Source organism: Panulirus ornatus, chromosome 48, assembly GCF_036320965.1.
Source record: "Panulirus ornatus isolate Po-2019 chromosome 48, ASM3632096v1, whole genome shotgun sequence".
In the NCBI taxonomy this organism is placed as follows: Eukaryota; Metazoa; Arthropoda; class Malacostraca; order Decapoda; family Palinuridae; genus Panulirus; species Panulirus ornatus.
Window position 1 is genome coordinate 10,552,593 of NC_092271.1, and position 15,035 is coordinate 10,567,627.

The 15,035-nt window shown below is 42.0% G+C and overlaps 1 protein-coding gene across 1 annotated transcript in view; it reads right to left on the reverse strand.

Moving 5' to 3' along the window:
* LOC139763969 (glutamate receptor ionotropic, kainate 5-like) overlaps positions 1 to 14,105 on the reverse strand; it is a 61,547-nt gene extending 47,442 nt beyond the window's left edge. The window contains exons 1-2 of the mRNA XM_071690448.1: positions 14,048 to 14,105; positions 13,638 to 13,803 (exon numbers count right to left, since the gene is read on the reverse strand). Of these exons, the coding sequence (XP_071546549.1) occupies positions 13,638 to 13,803; positions 14,048 to 14,105 (224 nt within the window). The remainder of the gene's footprint in view (positions 1 to 13,637; positions 13,804 to 14,047) is intronic.
* Between the last annotated feature and the right edge of the window lie 930 nt (positions 14,106 to 15,035).

Consider the following 15,035-nt stretch of genomic DNA (forward strand, 5'->3'; position numbering starts at 1 on the left):
GAGGCAAGTTGTTAGAAGCAGTGAAAAGTTTTTATCGAGGATGTAAGGCATGTGTACGTGTAGGAAGAGAGGAAAGTGATTGGTTCTCAGTGAATGTAGGTTTGCGGTACGGGTGTGTGATGTCTCCATGGTTGTTTAATTTGTTTATGGATGGGGTTGTTAGGGAGGTGAATGCAAGAGTTTTGGAAAGAGGGGCAAGTATGCAGTCTGTTGGGGATGAAATAGCTTGGGAAGTGAGTCAGTTGTTGTTCGCTGATGATACAGCGCTGGTGGTTGATTCATGTGAGAAACTGGTGAACCTGGTGACTGAGTTTGGTAAAGTGTGTGAAAGAAGAAAGTAAAGAGTAAATGTGAATAAGAGCAAGGTTATTAGGTACTGTATGGTTGAGGGTCAAGTCAATTGGGAAGTAAGCTTGAATGGAGAATAACTGGAGGAATTGAAGTGTTTTGGATATTTGGGAGTCGATCTGGCAACGGATGGAACCATGGAAGCGGAAGTGAATCATTGGGTGGGGGAGGGGGCGAAAATTCTTGGAGCCTTGAAGAATGTTTGGAAGTCGAAAATATTATCTCGGAAAGCAAAAATGGGTATGTTTGAAGGAATAGTGGTTAAAGCAATGTTGTATGGTTGCGAGGCGTGGGCTATGGATAGAGTTGTGTGTAGGAGGATGGATGTGCTGGAAATGAGATGTTTAGGACAATGTGTGGTGTGAGGTGGTTTGATCGAGTAAGTAATGTAAGGATAAGAGAGATGTGTGGAAATGAAAAGAGTGTGGTTGAGAGAGCAGAAGAGGGTGTTTTGATATGGTTTGGTCACATGGAGAGAATGAGTGAGGAAAGATTGACCAAGAGGATATATGTATCAGAGGTGGAGGGAATGAGGAGGAGTGGGAGACCAAATTGGAGGTGGAAAGATGGAGTGAAAAGGATTTTGAGTGATCGGGGCCTGAACATTCTGGAGGGTGAAAGACGTGCAAGGATTAGAGGGAATTGGAACGATGTGGAATGCCGGGGTTGACGTGCTGTCAGTGGATTGCATCAGGGCATGTGAAGCGTCTGGGGTAAACCATGGAAAGTTCTGTGGGGCCTGGATGTGGAAAGGGAGCTGTGGTTTCGGTGCATTATTACATGACGGCTAGAGATTGAGTGTGAGCGAATGGGGACTTTGTTGTCTTTTCCTAGTGCTTCCTCACACACATGAGGGGGGAGGGGGTTGTTATTCCATGTGTGGCGAGGTGGCCATGGGAATAAAGAAAGGCAGACAGTATGAATTATGTACATGTGTATATATGTATATGTCTGTGTGTATATATATTTGTGTACATTGATATGTATAGGTATGTATATTTGCGTGTGTGGACGTGAATGTATATAAATGTGTATGTGGGTTTGTTGGGCCATTGTTTCGTGTGTTTCCTTGCGGTACCTCGCTAACGCCGGAGACAGCGACAAAGCAAAATATGATAAATAATTATATATATATATATATATATATATGTATATATATATATATATATATATATATATATATATATATATATATATATATATATATATATATATATATATACATATATATACATATATATATATATATATATATATATATGTATATATATATATATATATATATATATATATATATATATATATATATATATATATATATATATATATATATATATAAATATATATATATATAAAACGGGAAACAGAAGAAGGAGTCACGCGGGGAGTGCTCATCCTCCTCGAAGGCTGAGACTGGGGTGTCTAAAAAGGAGAGATAGGTAGTATGTTTGAGGAAAGAAACATGTATCTTTTGGCTCTGAGTGAAACGAAGCTCAAGGGTAAAGGGGAAGAGTGGTTTGGGAATGTCTTGGGAGTAAAGTCAGGGGTTAGTGAGAGGACAAGAGCAAGGGAAGGAGTTGCAGTACTCCTGAAACAGGAGTTGTGGGAGTATGTGATAGAATGTAAGAAAGTAAATTCTTGATTAATATGGGTAAAACTGAAAGTTGATGGAGAGAGATGGGTGATTATTGGTGCATATGCACCTGGGCATGAGAAGAAAGATCATGAGAGGCAAGTGTTTTGAGAGATGCTGAATGAGTGTGTTAGTGGTTTTGAAGCACGAGACCGGGTTATAGTGATGGGTGATTCGAATGCAAAGGTGAGTAATGTGGCAGTTGAGGGAATAATTGGTACACATGGGGTGTTCAGTGTTGTAAATGGAAATGGTGAAGAGCTTGTAGATTTATGTGCTGAAAAAGGACTGGTGATTGGGAATACCTGGTTTAAAAAGCGAGATATACATAAGTATAAGTATGTAAGTAGGAGAGATGGCCAGAGAGCGTTATTGGATTACGTGTTAATTGACAAACGCGCGAAAGAGAGACTTTTGGATGTTAATGTGCTGAGAGGTGCAACTGGAGGGATGTCTGATCATTATCTTGTGGAGGCTATGGTGAAGATATGTATGGGTTTTCAGAAAAGAAGAGTGAATGTCGGGGTGAAATGGGTGGTGAGAGTAAGTGAGCTTGGGAAGGAGACTTGTGTGAGGAAGTACCAGGAGAGACTGAGTACAGAATGGAAAAAGGTGAGAACAATGGAAGTAAGGGGAGTGGGGGAGGAATGGGATGTATTTAGGGAATCAGTGATGGATTGCGCAAAAGATGCTTGTGGCATGAGAAGAGTGGGATGTGGGTTGATTAGAAAGGGTAGTGAGTGGTGGGATGAAGAAGTAAGATTATTAGTGAAAGAGAAGAGAGAGGCATTTGGACGATTTTTGCAGGGAAAAAATGCAATTGAGTGGGAGATGTATAAAAGAAAGAGACAGGAGGTCAAGAGAAAGGTGGAAGAGGTGAAAAAGAGGGCAAATGAGAGTTGGGGTGAGAGAGTATCATTAAATTTTAGGGAGAATAAAAAGATGTTCTGGAAAGAGGTAAATAAAGTGCGTAAGACAAGGGAGCAAATGGGAACTTCAGTTAAGGGCGCAAATGGGGAGGTGATAACAAGTAGTGGTGATGTGAGAAGGAGATGGAGTGAGTATTTTGAAGGTTTGTTGAATGTGTTTGATGACAGAGTGGCAGATATAGGGTGTTTTGGTCGAGGTGGTGTGCAAAGTGAGATGGTTAGGGAAAATGATTTGGTAGATAGAGAAGAGGTAGTAAAAGCTTTGCGGAAGATGGAAGCCGGCAAGGCAGCAGGTTTGGATGGTATTGCAGTTGAATTTATTAAAAAAGGGGGTGACTGTATTATTGACTGGTTGTTAAGGTTATTTAATGTATGTATGACTTATGGTGAGGTATCTGAGGACTGGCGGAATGCTTGCATAGTGCCATTGTACAAAGGAAAGGGGATACGAGTGAGTGCTCAAATTACACAGGTATAACTTTGTTAAGTATTCCTGGTAAATTATATGAGAGGGTATTGATTGAGAGGGTGAAGGCATGTACAGAGCATCAAATTGTGGAAGAGCAGTGTGGTTTCAGAAGTGGTATAGGATGTGTGGATCAGGTGTTTGCTTTGAAGAATGTATGTGAGAAATACTTAGAAAAGCAAATGGATTTGTATGTAGCATTTATAGATCTGGAGAAGGCATATGATAGAGTTGATAGAGATGCTATGTGGAAGGTATTATGAATATATGGTGTGGGAGGCAAGTTGTTAGAAGCAGTGAAAAGTTTTTATCGAGGATGTAAGACATGTGTACGTGTAGGAAGAGAGGAAAGTGATTGGTTCTCAGTGAGTGTAGGTTTGCGGCAGGGGTGTGTGATGTCTCCATGGTTGTTTAATTTGTTTATGGATGGGGTTGTTAGGGAGGTGAATGCAAAAGTTTTGGAAAGAGGGGCAAGTATGAAGTCTGTTGTGGATGAGAGAGCTTGGGAAGTGAGTCAGTTGTTGTTCGCTGGTGATACAGCGCTGGTGGCTGATTCATGTGAGAAACTGCAGAAACTGGTGACTGAGTTTGGTAAAGTGTGTGAAAGAAGAAAGTTAAGAGTAAATGTGAATACGAGCAAGGTTATTAGGTACACTAGGGTTGAGGGTCAAGTCAATTGGGAGGTAAGTTTGAAAGGAGAAAAACTGGATGAAGTAAAGTGTTTTAGATATCTATCAGTGGATCTGGCAGCGGATGGAACCATGGAAGCAGAAGTGAATCATAGGGTGGGGGAGGGGACAAAAATCCTGGGAGCCTTGAATAATGTGTGGAAGTCGAGAAAAGCAAAAATGGGTATGTTTGAAGGAATAGTGGTTCCAACAATGTTGTATGGTTGCGAGGCGTGGGCTATGGATAGAGTTGTGCGCAGGAGGGTGGATGTGCTGGAAATGAGATGTTTGAGGACAATGTGTGGTGTGAGGTGGTTTGATCGAATAAGTAACGTAAGGGTAAGAGAGATGTGTGGAAATAAAAAGAGCGTGGTTGAGAGAGCAGAAGAGGGTGTTTTGAAATGGTTTGGGCACATGGAGGGAATGAGTGAGGAAAGATTGACCAAGAGGATATATGTGTCGGAGGTGGAGGGAACGAGGAGAAGTGGGAGACCAAATTGGAGGTGGAAAGATGGAGTGAAAAAGATTTTGAGTGATCGGGGCCTGAACATGCAGGAGGGTGAAAGGAGGGCAAGGAATAGAGTGAACTGGTTCGATGTAGTATACCGGGGTTGACATGCTGTCAGTGGATTGAATCAGGGCATGTGAAGCGTCTGGGGTAAACCATGGAAAGTTGTGTGGGGACCGGATGTGGAAAGGGAGCTGTGGTTTCGGGCATTATTGCGTGGGAGCTAGAGACTGAGTGTGAACGAATGGGGCCTTTGTTGTCTTTTCCTAGTTCTACCTCGCACACATGGGGGGGAGGGGGATGGTATTCCATGTGTGGCGAGGTGGCGATGGGAGTGAATGGGGGCAGACAGTGTGAATTGTGTGCAGGGGTATATATGTATGTGTCTGTGTATGTATATATATGTGTACATTGAGATGTATAGGTATGTATATTTGCGTGTGTGGACGTGTGTGTGTGTATACATTGTGTATGGGGGTGGGTTGGGCCATTTCTTTCGTCTGTTTCGTTGCGCTACCTCGCAAACGCGGGAGACAGCGACAAAACAAAATTAATAAAATAATAAATAAATATATATATATATATATATATATATATATATATATATATATATATATATATATATATATATATATATATGTCTGTGTGTGTATATATATGTATACGTTGAGATGTTTAGGTATGTATATACATGTGTACATGGGTGGGTTGGGCCATTCTTTCTTCTGTTTGCTTGCGTTACGTTGCTAACGCGGGAAACAGCGACAAAGTATAAGATATATATATATATATATATATATATATATATATATATATATATATATATATATATATATACAGAATGGAAAAAGGTGAGAACAATGGAAGGAAGGGGAATGGGTGAGGAATGGGATATATTTAGGGAATCAGTGATGGATTGCGCAAAAGATGCTTGTGGCATGAGAAGAGTGGGAGGTGGGTTGATTAGAAAGGGTAGTGAGTGGTGGGATGAAGAAGTAACATCATTAGTGAAAGAGAAGAGAGAGGGATTTGGACGATTTTTACAGGGAAAAAATGGAATTGAGTGGGAGATGTATAAAAGAAAGAGACAGGAGGTCAAGAGAAAGGTTGAAGAGGTGAAAAAGAGGGCAAATGAGAGTTGGGGTGAGAGAGTATCATTAAATTTTGGGGAGAATAAAAAGATGTTCTGGAAGGAGGTAAATAAAGTGCGTAAGAGAAGGGAACAAATGGGAACTTCAGTGAAGGGCGCAAATGGGGAGGTGATATCAAGTAGTGGTGATGTGAGGAGATGGAGTGAGTATTTTGAAGGTTTGTTGAATGTGTTTGATGATAGAGTGGCAGATATAGGGTGTTTTGGTCGAGGTGGTGTGCAAAGTGAAAGGGTTAGGGAAAATGATTTGGTAAACAGAGAAGAGGTAGTAAAAGCTTTGCGGAAGATGAAAGCCGGCAAGGCAGCAGGTTTGGATGGTATTGCAGTGGAATTTATTAAAAAAGTTGGTGACTGTATTATTGACTGGTTGGTAAGATTATTTAATGTATGTATGACTCATGGTGAGGTGCCTGGGGTTTGGCGGAATGCGTGCATAGTGACAATGTACAAAGGCAAAGTGGATAAGAGTGAGTGCTCAAATTACAGAGGTATAAGTTTGTTGAGTATTCCTGGTAAATTATATGGGAGGGTATTGATTGAGAGGGTGAAGGCATGTATAGAGCATCAGATTGGGAAAGAGCAGTGTGGTTTCAGAAGTGGTAGAGGATGTGTTGATTAGGTGTTTGCTTTGAAGAATGTATGTGAGAAATACTTAGAAAAGCAAATGGATTTGTATGTAGCATTTATGGATCTGGAGAAGGCATATGATAGAGTTGACAGAGATGCTCTGTGGAAGGTATTAAGAATATATGGTGTGGGAGGCAAGTTGTTAGAAGCAGTGAAAAGTTTTTATCGAGGATGTAAGGCATGTGTACGTGTAGGAAGAGAGGAAAGTGATTGGTTCTCAGTGAATGTAGGTTTGCGGCAGGGGTGTGTGATGTCTCCATGGTTGTTTAATTTGTTTATGTATGGGTTTGTTAGGGAGGTGAATGCAAGAGTTTTGGAAAGAGGGGCAAGTATGAAGTCTGTTGTGGATGAGAGAGCTTGGGAAGTGAGTCAGTTGTGTTTCGCTGATGATACAGCTGTGGTTGCTGATTAATGTGAGAAACTGCAGAAGCTGGTGACTGAGTTTGGTAAAGTGTGTGAAAGAAGAAAGTTAAGAGTAAATGTGAATAAGAGCAAGGTAATTAGGTACAGTAGGGTTGAGGGTCAAGTCGATTGGGAGGTAAGTTTGAATGGAGAAAAACTGGATGAAGTAAAGTGTTTTAGATATCTGGGAGTGGATCTGGCAGCGGAAGGAACCATGGAAGCGGAAGTCGACCATAGGGTGGGGGAGAGGGGGAAAATCCTGTGAGCCTTGAAGAATGTGTGGAAGTCGAGAACATTATCTCAGAAAGCAAAAATGGGTATGTTTGAAGGAATAGTGGCTCCAACAATGTTGTATGGTTGCGAGGCGTGGGCTATGGATAGAGTTGTGCGCAGGAGGGTGGATGTGCTGGAAATGAGATGTTTGAGGATAATGTGTGGTGTGAGGTGGTTTGATCGAGTAAGTAACGTAAGGGTAAGAGAGATGTATGGAAATAAAAAGAGCGTGGTTGAGAGAGCAGAAGAGGGAGTTTTGAAATGGTTTGGGCACAAGTAGAGAATGAGTGAGGAATGATTGATCAAGAGGATATATGTGTCGGAGGTGGAGGGACGAGGAGAAGTGGGAGACCAAATTGGAGGTGGAAAGATGGAGTGAAAAAGATTTTGAGTGATCGGGGCCTGAACATGCAGGAGGGTGAAAGGAGGGCAAGGAATAGTGTGAATTGGATCGATATGGTATACCGGGGTTGACGTGCTGTCAGTGGATTGAATCAGGGCATGTGAAGCGTCTGGGGTAAACCATGGAAAGCTGTGTAGGTATGTACATTTGCGTGTGTGGACGTATGTATATATAAGTGTATGGGAGTGGGTTGGGCCATTTCTTTCGTCTGTTTCCTTGCCCTACCTCGGAAACGCGGGAGACAGCGACAAAAAAAAAAAAAAAAGAAATATATATATATATATATATATTTTATTTTTTTTTATTATATCTTGTCGCTGTCTCCCGCGTTTGCGAGGTAGCGCAAGGAAACAGACGAAAGAAATGGCCCAACCCCCCCCATACACATGTATATACATACGTCCACACACGCAAATATACATATCTACACAGCTTTCCATAGCTTACCCCAGACGCTTCAAATGCCTTGATTCAATCCACTGACAGCACGTCAACCCCGGTATACCACATCGCTCCAATTCACTCTATTCCTTGCCCTCCTTTCACCCTCCTGCATGTTCAGGCCCCGATCACACAAAATCTTTTTCACTCCATCTTTCCACCTCCAATTTGGTCTCCCTCTTCTCCTTGTTCCCTCCACCTCCGACACATATATCCTCTTGGTCAATCTTTCCTCACTCATCCTCTCCATGTGCCCAAACCACTTCAAAACACCCTCTTCTGCTCTCTCAACCACGCTCTTTTTATATCCACACATCTCTCTTACCCTTACGTTACTCACTCGATCAAACCACCTCACACCACACATTGTCCTCAAACATCTCATTTCCAGCACATCCATCCTCCTGCGCACAACTCTATCCATAGCCCACGCCTCGCAACCATACAACATTGTTGGAACCACTATTCCTTCAAACATACCCATTTTTGCTTTCCGAGATAATGTTCTCGACTTCCACACATTCTTCAAGGCCCCAAGAATTTTCGCCCCCTCCCCCACCCTATGATCCACTTCCGCTTCCATGGTTCCATCCGCTGCCAGATCCACTCCCAGATATCTAAAACACTTCACTTCCTCCAGTTTTTCTCCATTCAAACTCACCTCCCAATTGACTTGACCCTCAACCCTACTGTACCTAATAACCTTGCTCTTATTCACATTTACTCTTAACTTTCTTCTTCCACACACTTTACCAAACTCAGTCACCAGCTTCTGCAGTTTCTCACATGAATCAGCCACCAGCGCTGTATCATCAGCGAACAACAACTGACTCACTTCCCAAGCTCTCTCATCCCCAACAGACTTCATACTTGCCCCTCTTTCCAAAACTCTTGCATTTACCTCCCTAACAACCGCATCCATAAACAAATTAAACAACCATGGAGACATCACACACCCCTGCCGCAAACCAAGACTCACTGAGAACCAATCACTTTCCTCTCTTCCTACACGTACACATGCCTTACATCCTCGATTAAAACTTTTCACTGCTTCTAACAACTTTCCTCCCACACCATATATTCTTAATACCTTCCACAGAGCATCTCTATCAACTCTATCATATGCCTTCTCCAGATCCATAAATGCTACATACAAACCCATTTGCTTTTCTAAGTATTTCTCACATACATTCTTCAAAGCAAACACCTGATCCACACATCCTCTACCACTTCTGAAACCACACTGCTCTTCCCCAATCTGATGCTCTGTACATGCCTTCACCCTCTCAATCAATACCCTCCCATATAATTTACCAAACTTATACCTCTGTAATTTGAGCACTCACTCTTATCCCCTTTGCTTTTGTACAATGGCACTATGCACGCATTCCGCCAATCCTCAGGCACCTCACCATGAGTCATACATACATTAAATAACCTTACCAACCAGTCAACAATACAGTCACCCCCTTTTTTAATAACTTCCACTGCAATACCATCCAAACCTGCTGCCTTGCCGGCTTTCATCTTCCGCAAACCTTTCACTACCTCTTCTCTGTTTACCAAATCATTTTCCCTAACCCTCTCACTTTGCACACCACCTCGACCAAAACACCCTATATCTGCCACTCTATCATCAGACACATTCAACAAACCTTCAAAATACTCACTCCATCTCCTTCTCACATCACCACTACTTGTTATCACCTCCCCATTTGCGCCCTTCACTGAAGTTCCCATTTGCTCCCTTGTCTTACGCAATTTATTTACCTCTTTCCAGAACATCTTTTTATTCTCCCTAAAATTTAATGATACTCTCTCACCCCAACTCTCATTTGCCCTTTTTTTTCACCTCTTGCACCTTTCTCTTGACCTCCTGTCTCTTTCTTTTATACATCTCCCACTCAATTGCATTTTTTCCCTGCAAAAATCGTCCAAATGCCTCTCTCTTCTCTTTCACTAATACTCTTACTTCTTCATCCCACCACTCACTACCCTTTCTAATCAACCCACCTCCCACTCTTCTCATGCCACAAGCATCTTTTGCGCAATCCATCCCTGATTCCCTAAATACATCCCATTCCTTCCCCACTCCCCTTACTTCCATTGTTCTCACCTTTTTCCATTCTGTACTCAGTCTCTCCTGGTACTTCCTCACACAGGTCTCCTTCTCAAGCTCACTTACTCTCACCACCCTCTTCACCCCAACATTCACTCTTCTTTTCTGAAAACCCATACAAATCTTCTCCTTAGCCTCCACAAGATAATGATCAGACATCCCTCCAGTTGCACCTCTCAGCACATTAACATCCAAAAGTCTCTCTTTCGCACGCCTGTCAATTAACACGTAATCCAATAACGCTCTCTGGCCATCTCTCCTACTTACATAAGTATACTTATGTATATCTCGCTTTTTAAACCAGGTATTCCCAATCATCAGTCCTTTTTCAGCACATAAATCTACAAGCTCTTCACCATTTCCATTTACAACACTGAACACCCCATGTATACGAATTATTCCCTCAACTGCCACATTACTCACCTTTGCATTCAAATCACCCATCACTATAACCCGGTCTTGTGCATCAAAACCACTAACACACTCATTCAGCTGCTCCCAAAACACTTGCCTCTCTTGATCTTTCTTCTCATGCCCAGGTGCATATGCACCAATAATCACCCATCTCTCTCCATCAACTTTCAGTTTTACCCATATTAATCGAGAATTTACTTTCTTACACTCTATCACATACTCCCACAACTCCTGTTTCAGGAGTATTGCTACTCCTTCCCTTGCTCTTGTCCTCTCACTAACCCCTGACTTTACTCCCCAGACATTTCCAAACCACTCTTCCCCTTTACCCTTGAGCTTCGTTTCACTCAGAGCCAAAACATCCAGGTTCCTTTCCTCAAACATACTACCTATCTCTCCTTTTTTCACATCTTGGTTACATCCACACACATTTAGGCACCCCACTCTGAGCCTTAGAGGAGGATGAGCACTCCCCGCGTGACTCCTTCTTCTGTTTCCCATTTTAGAAAGTTAATACAAGGAGGGGAGGATTTCTGGCCCCCCGCTCCCGTCCCCTCTAGTCGCTTTCTACGACACGCGAGGAATACGTGGGAAGTATTCTTTCACCCCTATCCCCAGGGATAATATACATATATATATACATATACACATACACACACATACACATACATACGCACATATACACACACACACACACATACATATATATACATATGAAAAATGTAAGAAACAATTTAGAAACTGAAACTTCTAGCTTGAAATGAATGAAAAAAATGAATGTCACATAATGGTTCAACCTCTGGCTATGGAAAAAAGGAAATGTATGATTTATTTACACAAACGTCAATAGCAGTTCTCATCAATTATATATATATATATATATATATATATATATATATATATATATATATATATATATATATATATATATATATATATATATATATATATATATATATATATATATATATATATATATATATATATATATATATATATATATATATATATATACTTACAATTCTAAGTCTTCTATCCCATTCTTGAAACTCACCTGACATTGTGTAAATCACACAAAAGAGTACTTGTGTCTTATCGTGTTTCGTTTTTCCTCGTAGTTCTTGTCAAATACTAGATCACAGGCGTCACTCTGACGTACCGCAATATGTAGGTTTGGAACATATCTATTCTCTTAAATTGGTTGTGTATGTTTTGTTAATACATTCCTGCAGGTACGTAAGTGGTATATTTGGATCAGTTTAATAATGAATATCGGCTATCGGTTCACAGGGAAGGAAAGAGAGAGAAATTTATTGCCTTTAAGGTTATCCTTAGATATCGTGCCTGGGAACACTTCAGCTAAGAGGCGTAAACACGATGATCAACCTACAAGTCAAGTCAACCTGGGAAGCCATTAGATTCGCTGCATGTTTTATGAAGCTTTATTCATGTTTGACCGATGTTTTGTGCTTTACGTTGTTCACATTCACACAGAAAGAAGAGCATTGATTGATATTTACCCCCAACACGTGAGGGCGGGAGGTAAGAGGGTTATATCAAGAGACAGGATATGTGTTTTGTTTCTTTCATTTTGAAGTCTGCAGTCAATGACCAAAGTCCACATAATGGCCTGCCCTTCACTCAAATACAGGGAAAATTTATGAAACGGAAATAAGAAAGACAAGACAAAATATGTACGAATTTTGAAGGACGTGAAAACCCCGTCTTCTGAAATATGTCAGATCATAATTATTGGGAAACACATGAGAAGGTGGAGAGATCGAATGCTTCAAGGTGTCGGGGAAGATGCAGGTAAAATGACTATGTTGATGATGGGATTTACTGGCACGCGGTAGGTTAGTGGTCTTACCTTTTGTGACCAAGAGTTGTCACCTTCGGCTGGGGGTGTGTGGTGCATTTACGACCTGAATTGCCATTGATGTCCCGTAGTCAAATAATTGACGCTTAAAAGCTATATTTTATTGGCTTCGATTCTGCTCTAAATATTCATATTTAATACCTCTGGTGATTTATGTTTACATGCGAATTAAGTATATTTTATCAGTAATATTTACGACAAATCAACGGTGGGAAGAATTGCCAAATTCACTGTGGCACATCATTCGCCGAATTCACTGTGGCACATCATTCACCATGTAAAGATCAGATATCATGGGGCCAGCCGTGGTACAACTTCTTATTGAGTGAATTGAAGACTAAAATTAATGAATTCTTGAATATGTAATCTTCATTATAACATCATGTAGAAAGCACAACTCTACCTTCTACCTCATACTAATACCCAGTACTAAGGACTCCCTCATACCCAGGACTTAGGATTCCCTCATACCCAGGAATTAAGACTCCCTAATACGCAGGACTTGGGACTCCCTGATACACAGTACATAGGACTCACTAATACCCAGTGCTTAGGACTCCCTGATACCCAGTGCTTAGGACTCCCTGATACCCAGGACTAAGGACTCCCTGATATCCAGTGCTTAGGACTCCCTGATACCCAGTACTTAGGACTCCCTGATACCCAGTACTTAGGACTCCCTGATACCCAGGACTTAAGACTCCCTGATACCCAGTACTTAGGACTCCCTGATACCCAGTACTTAGGACTCCCTGATACCCAGGACTTAAGACTCCCTGATACCCAGTACTTAGGACTCCCTGATACCCAGTACTTAGGACTCCCTGATACCCTCTTCTTTCTAAAGCCCTCCTTCGCAATTGATAGGATTTTTTTTCACAGCAAATCTTTCCCCTTGTAAGTTTAACTTTAACATAGAAGGATTAGATTCTGTATTAGGTTCTTCATCATTATTGGAATGTTGGAAGTTTACTTGATAACAAGGAGGTAAAAACCCTATATTTTTTTTTTTGCATCACAGTGGTGTAGATTTTTATAGAATTTGAAAAATTTTATCGATTTGCCATTTGAATATTCAAGCCAAATTATGAGATAATCTACTTATTTTATCAAAACAAACTTTGACGATGTATTCATTAGAATTGATAATTCTCTCTAAATTCCAATCAAGGGCGTCCTTGATGTGGACTAATGTCCGTGGCTGGAGCACTCAAAGTAAAGAATTATATATAAATGAATAAATAAAATCTCTCTCTCTCTCTCTCTCTCTCTCTCTCTCTCTCTCTCTCTCTCTCTCTCTCTCTCTCTCTCTCTCTCTCTCTCTCTCTCTCTCTCTCTCTCTCTCTCTCTCTCTCTCTCGTCTCTATATAGTCTTACGTATAGTTCAGGTGCGCTGCGAAGGTGTTGATCATGCGGATGTCGACGGAGTCCCGGGGAGTGAGGGTGGTGCCTGGCTGGTCAGAGTCCCGCTCTGCCTCTATGAAGGGGAAGTACGGCAGTGTAATGACCGTCAGCCTGTGACCCATCATGTTCCAGTTCGTCCCTGGAATGAAACAGTGAGGCAGGCGCCAGTGATGAGTGCTGCCGCCGACGTCCAGGGAGGATTCAAGGGAGACTTTCCTATTTCATGTCGAGTGCACATGAGAAAAGACGGACACTTGAGGGGTCCCCTTTGATCCATGTCTATATATCATCAGTTATGGCGTTTATGTTTCCTATTTCCAAGTGGTTGTGGTAAGGATGGAACAGGAGGACTCTCTCATGTGATCATGCGAGGGGATGCTTACTCTGCAGGAGCGAAGAATTCCTGGGCAGGCTAGAGTTGAAGCTCCACTCGTAGACCATCTTGATGTCGGGCTTTCCGTCATCACAGTACGCACACCGCTGGTACACCCTCACGCCCTTACTTGCTGTGGCCGTGGAATATACCAAGTCCTGAGCTGCTGTAATGTAAGTGTTAATGATCGTCGTGTTTATACATCTTTCCCGTGATCTCACATCCTGGGCATCAAAGTGATAACCCGTCTCGTGTGTGTGTGTGTGTGTGTGTGTGTGTGTGTGTGTGTGTGTGTGTGTGTGTGGTTGTATGTGCACCCAAAACAGACCGACAAGTCCCAACCGACAAGTCCCATGAAGAAATGAAAAGTGTAGCCCAGCCTCACGCTTCAACGTCCTATACTCACACATCACCCTCAACCCCAGCTGTCACAACACTGGCGAAACACACCGAGATGAGCCAACTTGCACAAAACACACACCATCCCTAAACTCAGTCTTAAACACCACCCCACCAGTCATACACCCGCCTGAGGCCACACTTCACCAGCCATGTATGAGGCACGCCTTCTTGTCCACGCTCAGTACACCGCCCATGTCTTGCGACCCTCCATTACCACGATGCAGCTACCACACTCAGCACTTGCATACTAACGTCTCCACACTGGCACTATATGGTCAGACACTCAGCATCACTATACTGTATAACCTGTGCATTCCGCTTACTGGATTTGAGCGCTGCCGGGGCCCAGAAAAGAAAGGAGGATCTCCCTCTCTGTCTGTCTGTCTGTCTGGCTGTCTCTCTCTCTCTCTCTCTCTCTCTCTCTCTCTCTCTCTCTCTCTCTCTCTCTCTCTCTCTCTCTCTCTCTCTCTCTCTCTTCTTATGAGTCTACGGGGAAAATGAAACTCGTGTTTCATTTTCCCCGTGGACTCATAGGAATATTCTTGATCACGCGCAAAATTGTGATCCTTTCCAATATATATATATATATATATATA